At 41.4% G+C, this 14,169-nt stretch overlaps 1 protein-coding gene across 2 annotated transcripts in view; it reads right to left on the bottom strand.

Annotated features, from left to right (window-relative positions):
- The window catches only part of SPTAN1 (spectrin alpha, non-erythrocytic 1), a 72,600-nt gene that overhangs the window by 757 nt on the left and 57,674 nt on the right, over window positions 1-14,169 (bottom strand). For both annotated transcript variants that reach the window (XM_077836160.1, XM_077836161.1), the window contains 14 exons: window positions 13,541-13,662; window positions 12,776-12,908; window positions 11,866-11,964; window positions 10,624-10,783; window positions 10,336-10,412; window positions 9,959-10,168; window positions 8,516-8,812; window positions 7,855-7,967; window positions 6,844-6,861; window positions 2,389-2,443; window positions 1,644-1,840; window positions 1,203-1,256; window positions 662-808; window positions 131-278 (listed from right to left, as the gene is read on the bottom strand). In XM_077836160.1, coding sequence (XP_077692286.1) covers window positions 131-278; window positions 662-808; window positions 1,203-1,256; window positions 1,644-1,840; window positions 2,389-2,443; window positions 6,844-6,861; window positions 7,855-7,967; window positions 8,516-8,812; window positions 9,959-10,168; window positions 10,336-10,412; window positions 10,624-10,783; window positions 11,866-11,964; window positions 12,776-12,908; window positions 13,541-13,662 — 1,830 coding nt within the window. The remainder of the gene's footprint in view (window positions 1-130; window positions 279-661; window positions 809-1,202; window positions 1,257-1,643; window positions 1,841-2,388; window positions 2,444-6,843; window positions 6,862-7,854; window positions 7,968-8,515; window positions 8,813-9,958; window positions 10,169-10,335; window positions 10,413-10,623; window positions 10,784-11,865; window positions 11,965-12,775; window positions 12,909-13,540; window positions 13,663-14,169) is intronic.

Below are 14,169 nucleotides of genomic sequence, written 5' to 3'. Positions count from 1 at the left end.
AAAGGTGTTTTGGTGTTTGGGAATTTAACAGTTGTAGATCTATGTCAGCTTTGTAAAACAGTGCAATAACTCAGAACAGCTAGCATTGCTACTGTCTTTCCTAAGATGGGGTTGCACAACTGAGACTTACTTGGTATAGCTCCTCCTTGGTCACATAGGGCTTGCCCTCTGAACTAAGAGCACGGAAAGCACTTTCTATTTCCTCACTGGATTTCACATTCTCAGTTTCCCTGCTGATCATAAATGCCATGTATTCCTGCAGTGAGACATGTCCATCCCTGCCAATAAAACACACCACATGTAAACAGACCTGCTTCAGAACAATACTACTAGATGCTATTGAGCTCTCAAGCCCATTGAAAGAGGCAGGTCTAGCAGCAGGGTTATCCTTCTTACTTCCCAAACCTGCATTAATTAAGATGGTAAGGAATATTGTAAATATCTCATGAAAAGCCCTGGGCTCTAGATTGACTAAACCACATCTACATGTGAAGAAATTCTCACAGACACCAGTTACTAGGTGAGATTTAATGGCCCTTTTTGCTCAAACTATAAAAAGGAATAATTTGAAGAATATGGAGATGCTGCAACAGACTTTGAAAGTGAAAACAGAACATTTAGCAGTAGAACAATTTATATAGGTTTTCTTCTGTCTGCATACCTGTTGGGATCTACGGTGTCGAGAATCGCTTCAAACTCTGGATCTGGTTCTCCTTCCTCAACCATAGGCAGGTCATAGCCCAGAGAACGTAAGCAAGACTTAAACTCCTGGTGATTCAGACGACCAGATTTATCTTTGTCAAAGTGTCTAGAATAGAAAATATGAATCTTGAAACTTCATTAAGATAACTGGGAAAACTGGAGCAACACTTTAGCCTGATGTTCTGAACATGCTATTTGCAGTGAATAAGTACCTTCCTGTTTAATACAGCCAGCACATAGATTCTCTGGAGTGCTTCAGAAAGATCATTAACTGGCCACATACCCTTAGTGAGTAATTATTCCAGTTATTGCCAGCTGGCAGAGTTTATAGCAGCCTGGCTCAGAACTGGCTAAAGAATCAGGGCGTTGCGAACAGTGGAAACTAGGTGCAGCTGAGAATCTGGACCATCAATTTTTGTGTAGCAATCATCTACATGTCAAGGATCTAAAGAATTCATTTATGACCACTTTTCCAGGTTGCTGAGAACATGCATACTTACTTGAACATCATGCTGAACTCCTTCAGAGCCTCCTCAGTGACTCCAGTTGTGTTTCTAAAAAGGAAGAAGCAAAGCTAGTGAACGGATCATGAACTTGCAGTAGTAGGTCAGAGGCTAATCAAACACCAGGTTCATTTCAGGCTGTTTCGTTTTCTGTCTGCCATCCCCTTTAGGGGAGACAGCATGCACCTGGTTCAATTGCCACTCATTTCACTAAAATCACCAAGGCTAGCTGTAACCAGAACTTTCTCTCAAATTGCAGTCTACCTTAAAAAATGAACATACTACACACTACTCAGAACACAAAACAGTAAGTGGAAGAGGTTTATCCTACCTGAACTGTGCTTGATTTGTACTGGTTTTTAGACAGTCTCTCCCTAACCCACTTATCCCCTGAAATGGTGAACGTGGTTTATCTTCCCAAATGAACGAACACTGTACCTAGCTTGTATTTGCTGTTCCAGGTTGTGCTGCATCCTCATCCCTAGTTGGTCAAGCTGGTCCCACTGCTGTGCCAGCCCTACAGTGCTGTGCTCTGTATATTTGTTGTCCAAAATAAGTGCTTCTTCCATAGCTGCTCCAAGGTCCTCAATCTTCTTTAGTTGACTTCTCATTGCCCGAATCTCCTGGTGCTTACGCTGTTGGGAAAGAAAACAGAATGGAGCAAACATATCAGCGTACCAACATTTTACTGACTGAGTTAGAACACAGGCTCATAACATCAAAGAAGTGGGGGGAGGAAGCTATGGTGAAGTTGTTGTATATAGTGATATATTTTGTAACACTAGACAAGGAAGCTTCATCACATCTGACAGATAGATTTGTAAGATTGGCCAGTGTTCCAAGAAAGCTGATTTTGCCTGTAAATATCACAAGAAACCTCACAGCATCTACAGCCTAAATTTCAAAACAGAGTGTAGAGCACAGCAAGGAAAGGTTTCTGATACAGTCTCCTCTGCCCAGACAGGCTTACTTAGAAATACTATACAAGGGGGAACTAATCGAGGATTTTCCTTTGGCTTGTGCAATGCAGGTTAGATTAGATAATCACAATAGTGTCTGCTGGCCTTCGAAATGTATGAATCAATTAAAGACCTACATATCAGTCATTAAAGGCATTCTCCCTCCCCCCTCATTCCTGAGCATCAACAGGAAACAGAAGTTTTAACAGGTGAGGTATGCTTACTTTAGTAGCTTCCAGCTGTGATTCCAGGGTTCCTGATTCCTCCACCATACAGGACCTAAACAGAACCACAGTGAGGGACAGGCACTCTCCACATATGACAAAGGGGGCGGGGGGTGGGGGGGCTTGAAATTAACACCATCCTTTTAGGGTAAAATAATTTTTCCATAAACTTTATAAAACAAAACTTTTTCTGTCAAGCTTCTGGCCATAAGCTTTTAAATTCAGACTGACCCTATATAAAACAAGAGGCTTTTAGAACCTGCTGCATTTAATTTCTTTATATAGTTAATTTCAAGCCCAGTTTCACAGGCTGTGATAAAGGAGCTACTGGAAACACTTCATGCTAAATCCAAAGCACTCACCTTCTTACTGTACCTAGTGAAATTAGAAACCCAGTGCAAATGCCTTTCCCATCCCAAACTGTGCCCAACACACACACAAACTACAAGTGATTCACTAGAGCCAGGTTTTGTTTGCCAATGAGACAGGAGTGCGAGAGAGGCTTTACACAGAAAGCAAGTGTGAAAAACTTGAACTACTGGCTTAATGTAAAGCCAACCTTGATGTAAGACAATCATCCTTGCAAAACAGAAAAACTCCATTACTTTATTACGCCTGGGTGAATGTTGCTTTCTGTATTCTCAGACTGATGCCTCACAGATGAGCACTTCTACAATCCTAATGTTCAGAGCCATTATGACACAGCCATTGATAGTCATTTGAATTTTGAAATTGATAGTAGTCACGATTGTAAGTCCATTTTTAAAATGTTTCACAAAGAGGCATTCTTGGCATGCCAACAAGGGGCCCCAAACATCAGTCCAAACACTGGTTCATAAAAGCCACCTTTTGCAGTTATGATCTCCATGATTTTTTTCACAGGTACTAGCTGCATAAAGTTTCCGAAATTTTTGTTTCTTCAATTTTAAGCAATATTAAGGCAGCAGTTTTTAGAGCCTCTGTCCTGTAACATTTAGAGTGAAAGTTTACAGTAGATGACTTGTGTACGAACAGCAAGTTGGATATTGTGCAGATGTGCTGTAATGTGTTTGTGCCCCTGGTGGAATTTAAATTCCTGGTGCTAAGATTGTCTTCCCTCGCCCCCACCAGATCCTTTCCTCCCAAAGGTCTTTTAAACTTCTTGGGAAGGGTTTTCAAGTGCTGTATCACTGTGTAGCAATGAAAATACGCCAAACATCTGGGTATCTCTCACCACAGAGGGTTAAAGCTCAGAATCAAAGCGTGTTTAAAGAGAATGAAACACAGGCCCAGAACCTTGGGCAGGAAGCTGTGAATCAACAGGGAAACAACCCCCAAGCATCTCACAGCAGTGAAAGTTAGTTGGAAAGAACGCGAACCTTTGCAATTAAGAGTGCATTTTAAAATCACAGTGAGGTAAGAAAATAAGAGGAAAAACCTTCCAGACAGATCATCCCCAACTTCATACTGATAGACACGAATGACACGACGATATGCTATGCTATTCAAAGAAAAGAAACCAAATGAATTCCAAAAAGAAACTGGGCAAGACAGAGGAAAGAACAGACCACCACAAGAGCACAGCAAGAGATCAAAACTCTAAGCCAGCACCACCTCACAGAGAAATAGCAAACAAGCAAATTACTTCATGAAGTACCAGACTCAATGGCAAATGCTGGTTGCGTACCCAAAAGAAATCTAATTATTTTAATATCTATTAAAAAGCGTTGCTGAGGTGAACAGAACAGAATCTCTAAGTTAATTTGAGCTACAAACTTCATTTAAAAACAGTATCAACGTGCAAATATGGCTGCTGTATGCTGATAGATGAGACAGTAGGACAACGATGTTGACCGTGAAAGTTCTACGTACAGGACATTCTGCTTAATAGCAACTCCGATATTAACAGCAACCTTTTCGGGGGAACCAATCCCATCCCACTGAGTTCAGTGTTAATGGGATTCATATTTTGCCACTGGCACACTGCTTATTAACATTTTTTGGCAGAAAGGCCCCAGCTACAGACAGGACCATGAGGCTGCAGCCAGAGAAGGGAGTAGTGGGACATGCTGAGCACTAGCTATGGGCAGGTCTGCAGCCTAGGAAGTAAGTGCTAGGACATTCCTTCCTTAACTGCATCCCCACAAACCTGCTTAGAGCTATTCCTCAGCACATCCCCGTGCTTCCTTCAGGGGCTCTGGCCCCACAATCTGCTTGCGCACAGGGACCACTCAGGAGGTAAGTGGTTTCAGGCTGGGAGAGGAGGCTGTGGGCAGTGCAGTAACAGGAAAAAAAGCTTCAGCCTGGATGCTGGAACTGCATGGTACTTTCTCCCTGTGCCGCGCTGTGCAAAGGGGCTGCACTCTGGAAAGGAAGCACTGGGGACTGAGCCCCAACCCCAGAATGCATGAAGAGATACAGTGCAGCTTTATGGGCCCCGAGCATCCCTGCAGAATCTGAAAGCCCTGGCATTTGGGCTGCAGTCCCTACTCCTGCCCTGTCCCAGCACTTTTTTCCCTGGCTGAAGCCTTGCAAAACATGCCTCTGCTTATTAGCAACGCCTGGATAATGGCAAATTTTTGCTGGCAACTGAAGGTTTGCTAATAAGCGGAATCTACTATACATGGTTATATGCCCTCTAGTGGAGAATGAATGAACACAGACAATGCCCATTCTAATTAACTACAGTTTTAATCCTCTCAGAGTTTTGCTAAAGATTAACTTCCCTCTGCATTTCTAATAATCAGTTAGACAATAGAGTTGGAGCATGGCAATTGTGAGCACTAACCCACTTTATTTAGTAAATGTCTCCCCCTCTCTATTAGTATTTTCTGGGACACCAGAACTCATCTACAACACTACTTTTTAAAAACAGCAAAGAATCCAGCACTCATACCAGCAAAATCTATTGGGTTCCACCAAGCTACAACTGCAAAAGCTCAGGTGCTCTCTCTCTTATCTGAGGGGAGATACTGTGAGACCAGAGATTCTTGTCACTACAGAGCAAATAAAAAGTTACCAGAGATAAACCCACAAAACATGAACAAAGGCCCTCTATTCTAATAGCACACTAGACAATGTATATAGGCCAGGGCAACCTCCCAAGCTGTGACCCCCTCTCCTTTGTATAGGATTCCTTAATTATTTTAATATTAAATACATTTCACACTGCTCCCAAATTTAAAGTGTTCATTGTACTGTAGATTTTTTTTTTAATACTGAAAGTGTGTAATTGCATGGAAAAAGCTGGAGGTTTTGGCAGCTGAGTCGGGGACAACAAGCTGTTTTGGCATCCAGGAAGTCACTGGAGTCAATTTGGGGTTTGCAACCAGAAGACAGTTAAGATTTTTGATGGTGGGGAGGGGATCTCTCTCCTTCCTTCCCTCTTTTGGGCAAATGCAAAAGTAACTAAGTATGGAGTTGAATTCCCTATTTCATACCTCAGCAACTAGCTATCCCACTAACTGCCACTGTGCCCAACAATGAGAGATTTGTCAACCTCATTTTAGTAGAAAAGGCACAAGCAATGAAATAGTTATCTTGACAGTAAGCTTCAGTTAAAACACCATTGAGATGAATGGGTATTTTACACTTCAGGTTTTCAGCAGACTCAAGCAGAGGTCAGTGCATTGGTTTAGGTTTTCTTTGCAATCCTAAAGCCTACAGACTTTTTATTAAAAAAAAAAAAAAAAAAAAAAAAGTTAAAGCTTATCTTCTGGAGCACAGTTATGCAACAGAATCAAAAAAGACAACTAGGTAGCCACATAACTGAATTACACATGGAACTGTGATTAAAGAATATGATTTTTTTAAAAAAACTGTAGTGATACTAATTAGTGACAACCTTTAATAGGAGTCTACGAACAGGACATTCTGCTGAATAGCCATGAAGTGCAAGCCTGGGCTATTCCATTCCTTTATTTTACTCTTTTTACAAGATTGATTATAGCAATACCCAGTCAAAGCCCTTCAGTTTTAAATGTTCTGAGAGCATTATCGGAATATGTTCTTATTTTACCAAGTGTGCTTCTGACTGCTGGGAAATTGAGAATGCTGGCTAGTGTGGACAAAAGGCTACAGATAATCTGATGAGATGTGGAAGCACACCCAATAAAGAGCATCACACCTTGCACATCCTTATAAGCTGACCAGTGAAAGTTAACTGGTCACACAGAGTGTCCATTAACTCTTTATTTTCTACTCTGAACCAGGAAAAATGGTATTCCTTCCTATATGTTTATATTTATCCATATCAGTGTCTTGTTACCTGTGACTCTCTGTGTGTGGCATTCTTGCGGGGGGAGGGAGAAGGGGGAAATGGGTAAGTATCTCATGCACATCCCAGGCATGGCTTGCATTGTCCAAATAGAATGACCTTTAATACAACTTTCACAAGCAAAGCAATGACAGGAGAAAGCACACAAGACAGGAGAGGACCCGACATCAAGCTTTTGGGAAACAAAATTCAATACTAACCCATCTAGCAGATACGTTCTGTAGAGTAGGAGGGTCCAAGTATCAGGCAGCAGGACAGAGAGAGAGGTGGGGGGGGGGGGGGAACATAGGTTAACAAATTAAAACCATATTTATACTTCAGACTTTTTGCAAAACCATCTAGGTGATGATTTTCTATAAATGCAGAAAGATTTACTATCAAAGGATTACATGAAAAGCACCCTCAGCTTAATTCACCTCTTCTGTACCAGAGCCCACACTTACTAGAATTGACGATATTTGATGGTGGTGTATGAGAGTATGCTTAAGTCAGACACAGTTGTGCTGTAAAAATATCGTATTGATCTCCTTGCAATTCTGAAACACTGAAATTATTTTTCATTTCTAGAGAGGCTGTTGACCCTTGCTGCCTCTCCCTAATCATGGGTATTACTAGTACATTGGATAGGAGCTTGCAAAGTGATCTTAAAGACTGTGGAGTAGTCTTTTTAGAAAAGTAGTGGATACCCCCTCCCTGGAACATTTAAACCTGGACTATACAAAACACCTTAGGGAATAATCTTATGGTTAGACACAGGATAACAGAATTTTCCCCTTTCTAATTTCTATCATAATACAGAGTAGGTAATAAAGACAGTATTGGCATATTCTTCAGTTCTGTTTTCGGTATTTAGTATTCTCCTTGCACTATGAGTCCAGCTCTGGAGCTACCAGATAACCATTAGGGCATGTCTGTATATAGAATTACCCTGGGAAAGTGAATTCAGGAGCAGACACATTTTTTAAAATAGTCTTGAATCAGAGACCCCATTAGCTGTCGCTCCAGCCCCAACTCTCGAACTCAGAAGGTGATCTTGCACTCAGCAATTCTGCCTCTTAGCAGCAGACACCTAAAACCCAATTGATCACAAAAGGAAGTATGGATAAGATGCACAATGTGAAGAATAATTAACAATCCCTTCTCAATGGGACACAAATGATTCTCTCTGGGAAATTCCCTAAGGCCAGCTCCTCTGTTAAGACAGACTGTACCTGGTCTCCTGAATCCACTGGTGGAAAGCATTAGCATGCTGAGCAAACTCCTGGCGCAATTTGTCATTTTCCTCCTGTCTTCGCTGCTCCTTCTGCAGCTCTAACTCACGTTCCTGAGAAACAGGGAAGTCATTTTACACTGAGAAAGAACATGGCACCTTTATCATGCACTGAAATACAGAAACCAAGCCAGCGCAGCAGTGAGATCTGGAGCTCAGCCCAAGACTGAGGGCCTGTAGGGTCTCTTGCCTGACTGCTCCACTAGTCTATAACTATGATCATCAATATTCCTACAGAAGTCTTAAGAATCAGCATTGAAGTGAGCCTTGCAATCATAATACTGTAACAAGACAGGTCATAAGGAACAGAGTATCATAGCTACAAATGGGAGATCGTTATTTGTTTTTGGGGTCTTTCAGGAAGAATGGAATGGGAGGGGGAGGGTCATGAAGTAGCAACCCAAATATATGGAAAACGGAGGATTTTGGGAGGTGCTAGTCCCACAGAATTCCTTTCAGAAACATTTCTGTGCTACCAGATGAAGGTGTTTCCATTTGTAATGTTTTATTGCTGAATAAGAGCACTGATTATCTGGATAGACGGTGTCCAAGGAAGAATTCAGAGGCAGAGTGGCAATGGGAAGAGACTTGTTCCAATTTACCTTGATGATCTTCTGCAGGTTCCTCCAGGTCTCTTCAAGAGCCTCCATAGTGAACCAAGTATATGGGTTGGAGGCTACACGGAAACTCTTGATCTGGCGATCCAGCTCAGCTAGCTGGTTGAAGTCAGCCTGGGCGGAACTTAGTGAGGAGCGGAAAGCATCATGAGCCTCTCGCAGTGCCTTGATCTCCTCCAGTGAGTTACATCGCACAGGGTCAGTCAAGTCCTCCTCTGCATTCTCAAACCAACTGTTAAAGGCAGATGCCTTCTTTGCAAAAGTCAGGAACAGATCCTCAACCTCAGAGAGAGAAGACAATCTAGGTGTTTACTTAGGCAATAACACAAATAGAATGTATTCAAGCAGGAGGATCTGGTATTAAGAACATGCAATAAATAATACATAATTTGCACCTGTTGCTCCTTTCTTGCAAGGCAGAGAACTAACCATAAGCACTATCTGTAAAATGGGGATAGTACTATTCCTCCCCATGACATCTCCCCTAAGACACAGCCTAAGAGGCCCATCTCATCCTCACCCACAGCTCTTAGGGGCAAGGCCAGACCTTTCCAGGAAGCAAAAGCTGTCTCTGGCCTCCAAGGAGGCAGCTGTAGTGGCAGCTGGGGAGACAGCAATACAATTTGAGGCTTGGGAACCATCTTAGAGAACTTCCTTTAAAAAACCCCAAACACAACTGCAAGTCAGCAAGTCCCTGCTCACTTCTGTCTAGAGAAAGGAGCTATTTTTCAGTGGTGGAAATGTTGAAGGGAGGGGCACTTTGGGGACAGCAACGGTAGAGCATGTTGGCTAGGCAAGGTGTAAAAGGACAGTTGGGAGAGGTCAGGGGAACTAGGAAACAAAATTTTAATCGAGTTTTGCATTTGGGAATTGTGTTTGTGTGTGTAGTCTGTCTTGTATATTTGGACTGTAAGCTCTTCAGGGCAGGGACTGTCATACTTTGTGTTTGTACAGTACCTAATACTAGGCCCTGATCCTGATCAGGGCCGTTAATAATTTACTTTACAGTAGCACCTATTAACAACATAAAGGAGGAAGTAATTTGTTCAAGAACACATAGCCAGTAGCAGAGTTTGGACTGGAACCCAGAACTCTAGACTCCCAGGCCCCTTGCAGTGACCACTTAACAATACTGCATCCCTATCTAAGTGTTTTCTCAAAAATAAAACATAGCAGAAAATCTGTCCTCAACAAATTGTATTTTAGTTAAATAACTACAATTATGATATACAAGTTGCACACGACGTAGAAGGCTAGTTCTTTAAAACAGCTCCACTGTCAATACCTTTTCCATGAATGCTTCTCACGAGAAAGTGTTTGGTGTATGGTGTTTTGTGTATGTTTTTACACAGCTTGCATATCAAGATTTTAAATGAATGCTGTGCACGACTGTCAAGCTTTATAGCGTTCCAAGGTCTGTGTTCTCACCTTTCTGAAGTGCTCCTGGGCCTCCAGGAGTTTCTTCTTCCTAGCAGCAGAATTAGCCAGCAGCTGATTCCAGCGTTTCATCAAAGAAGCATGCCGGACCTCAATGGCCTTTGACTGGATGTGTTTGGCTGCCAGCAACTGATCTTTCAGTGCAGTGATGTTTGCAATTCCTTCCTGCTGGAAAGCCTGGAGACCAGCGTCAAAAGTTTCCTGCAGCATTAAAAAGGAAGAGACTAATGTAGATTAACTATATTTATGGATGATGTAGACATTGTTTTAGGTAAATGCAAAAATAAATGGCAGGCCCTCCAATATTCATCTGCCTAATGAGCATTAAAGCTCCATTGCTTCTCTGGCTCAAAGCACCTTGTACTGACCTGTTTGGTGAGGAGTGTTTGCACAGAGGAGAGATCCCGTCCATAATCATCCGTCTTCAGACTGTTTTCCTTCTCACCTGGATAACGAAGTAGAGACTAAATATAAACACCCACATTCCTAAATTTGGGGAAGGGATATCACTGCTCAGCAAATCAATGGCTCAGACTACCATTCACATCCGCTTAGTAAAACAAGGCTAGTCAGAAACCATTCTCCATTCAAGAAGGGCTATAACGTTTTCAGTCACCTGCTTTGTCAGTGCACATATGTTTCAATGCAGCACATACCTATCCAAGACTCTACTACGTCGGCTTTCCAGTTGAACTGGAGGAAGGCAGAGTTCTCATCTAGTTTGGCCTTCCTTTGAGCAGCCGCCTTCTCCAGATCTGACACTTTGCCCCTCAGGCCTTTTATCTTTGCAGTTATGTTCTCCTCATGATGATTGTTCTGTGGAATAGGAGAAAACAGTTTAGTACCCACGTGATTTAATCATCTTCCACACACCACTGGAGGAAATTTAGTCCTGTTCACCAAATTAGGAAGAAATACACTTAAAACATGTAGGCATCTGAAGGACTCCTTGGGATACTTATGGGAATTCCTAAAATGGATACCAAAGCTGAGGACAACAGAAGCAATTAAGACTAGTGTTCTCAAAAGAACTGAAGGGAGTTAGCTGCTCAAATCCCATTCTGAGTTTGGTGCCTAGCTCCCCTTAGGTTGCTCTGACAATCTCAAACAAGAAACATTAGCTCATGACTAATACAATAAATCCTGCACAATAACTCACAAGGCAGCCCACTAGCTCTAACAACATGGGAACAAACCACCTTGATTCACATTTAGGGATTCTCCATTTGGTGAAGAAGATGGCCTCATTCTACCTTAGTATGTGCCCCAAATGTGAGAGAAATCAGGAATGCAAACAATTTACTCCTGTTTTTTTCCCCTGTATTGCTAGAGTATTAAGGTTTCTGGGAAGTGAATATACAGATAGAAAACAAAAGCATGGGATGGATAACAGTTGTTTTAGGTCTTTCGGAGAAAATTCCAATTCAATTTATGTTTCACAAAGATCTTACTGACTAGATGAGAAGTGTTAAAGATCATGGGAAAAGGTATCATGGTACACAAATGGGTGTGTCAGAGGCTCTAAGCATAAAAGACAAGAATTCTTGGTCTGGTCTAGCACAGACCCATATGTAAGAATCAATTGGGATGGCTGTCTGTGGGAAAGAGAAATTAAGGGACTTGCCCAAGACATCCAACAAATCAGCAACAGAGCCAGAATTAAAACTAAGGAGCTTCTGTTAACAGTCCACCATGTTGCTGTCTCTAAAGTATTTAAAATCAATTATATGCCAAATGCCCTGTTATTGTGGCTATAGAGAGCATGATGTGTAGATGGTGTTTAGTTTTCATTTTTTAAACATACTTGCAGCTCAGTGTTAAGAGAACAGTGAATCCATTTTGACATGCTGACACTTTAAAGAACGTTCAAGGCATTTTTCTTACCAGGTTACACTCACCTTCTTAATGAGGTCCTCTCCATTAGCACAAACATCATTCACTCTGTCCTTGTGAACAGTGAAGTCAGTTTCAAATGCTTCATGCTTTTTCAGCAAGCCCTGCAGGGAAAGCATGTTCACAAGTCACTTTACTACATAATTTTACTTCTCAAGATGACTGCTTATAAAACAAGGATGAAAAGAAAGCAAAACAAAACATGATGATAGTATGCCTGCAACACATCAATCAGTTCAATACTCACCATTACAACTAGTTAGTTAGTTTTAGCTAATATACATTCTGGCTATTTTTTGGGGTGTGTGAGGGAGGAATAATGGTTGGGTATAGTCCTGGATATAGTCCTTAAATATAATGTTAAGTTAGTTTTCTTTCACCTTTATCCAAGGACAGATAAGGTCTTCTCTATGAAGTCCACTAGAGACCTCACCATGCAGATCTAATTTACCTGGAAAGCATTTAGATCCTGCAAACACACACATGCTTAATTGTAAGCACATGGACAATACTTAAGTTAAGCAAAAAAAAGATGGATTAGAAAGATTCTGTTGCTTCTTGCTGCTGCTGAGACTCTTCTTCTTTGCAACTCAGAAGTGGGATTAAAAAAACATTTAAACCATTTTTACACAATTCTGGGGTTGCTTTGCATCAGTCCAGTCCTCCAGCACAAATAAAAGCAGTCTGCTTTAATTAGAGCTGCCTACCAAAGGCCCAAACCCACAAGATCCTTCTAAATACCAGAGAAAAATCTTTTGAATCATTTTTATAGAAGGATCATCAATATTTTATACTTCTTTAAAATGAACAAAATGTCTGACTTGAAAAATAACAAAAGGGTATTTTAAATTCTAACCATTACATGTTATAAATAGCTGGTAAGAAGAGAACCAGAACAGTACAGCTTTTGCTTACTTGGATAGCAGCAAGTGTGTCTCCATAATCCTCACTGGCTACCAGGGTCATTTTCTCATTGATCCAAGCTTCCTCCTCTTCCACATTTGCTACAAACTGCTGATACTCCAGAGACTCCTCTAGACGTTGACCACTGTAAGAGGAATGAGAGGCAGTGGTGGAAGGAAATCACAGGTTGCATTCTGTACATTCAATTATGATGTGGAAGCAGAATAACTACTAAATGTAGGTGCACTGGAGGTCAAGACAGGTGAAAGGACGGCCTGCTCACTACCATCAACCCTAAAATGTGATCATTTTACACTAACCTCTTTCCTCCAGAAGCTGAAAATGACCCCACTGTGACACTGCCAGCTCTAGATCTACCCTAAATCTACTATGTAATTCACCAGGCCAGTTCACAGTCCTTACATTTCCAGAAATTATGTATTCCCTCCCCCATGGTCTCTATTCAGAAGAGCACAGCATGGTGGGAACAACAATGTCAAGCCTCTAGCCTCCAAATGAAGAAGGAATAAATGCCCCCAAAGTTTAGATTGTGTTCAACTAAAGGAAAAGACAAAATTGAAGTTAGTACTGATCAGCATTTACGAATGAACCCCTTTTTACCTGTCCCCTCAGGCACGGCCTCAGCAGAATGCAGTATTAGCATTTATTGCATTGATATTGTTGATGACCTGAATCAAAGATTGCAAGATTTGGCTGCTACTCGTCCCTATATGTTTCATTCATAGTTCCTGGTGTAGAAAAATGATTCTCACTCACCGAGCTGCTGCCAACTGCTTTAACTCCTTCCAGTGGTCTACAAACTGAGCTAGTCTCTGCTGTATCTCCTCCTTTCCAATCGTATTATCATCTGACAGTTTCTTACCAGTGTCTGACACGCCCTGTGAAGCAGACAAAGCACACATCTGTCTTCTCAGTGTTTTCAATTTTCAGCAGCAATGATGCTTTCTCCTCATGATTTACCTGCACTCCCTGCAACTCCTCAGTTTTGGGTCATTTTCTTTCACAAACATACCCTTTTTCTTCTTTCCTCCAGTTCATGTGTTTTTTGTGGATTTAGAATCAAGGTGAGGAGTGTTACTGTTTGAAGAGGAAGGAACTTCCTGCCACTTTAATTTAAAATACTCCATATCTTTGCTTAGTCACACCCTTCTTCAGGAGCATAAAGAAGTCATTTCCTTTGTGATCTGCAGAAACATCTCAGGTTGCACAGATCTAAACCAGTGATGTTTGTAATTGATTGTGATCCAGATTATATAAATGTTAAAAATCTATAACTTGACTATACAGAGTACTACACTTTCTATCATGACTGGTTATTTTCCTCATCCAAATGTTTGCCTGTAACCTACACAGTTTGTGTTGGAAACAACACAGCAGTACCTGTC

Source organism: Eretmochelys imbricata, chromosome 16 (genome assembly GCF_965152235.1).
Source record: "Eretmochelys imbricata isolate rEreImb1 chromosome 16, rEreImb1.hap1, whole genome shotgun sequence".
Taxonomy (NCBI): Eukaryota; Metazoa; Chordata; order Testudines; family Cheloniidae; genus Eretmochelys; species Eretmochelys imbricata.
Note: the sequence above shows the minus strand (reverse complement) of the source record. Positions and strands in the feature narration are given on the sequence as shown.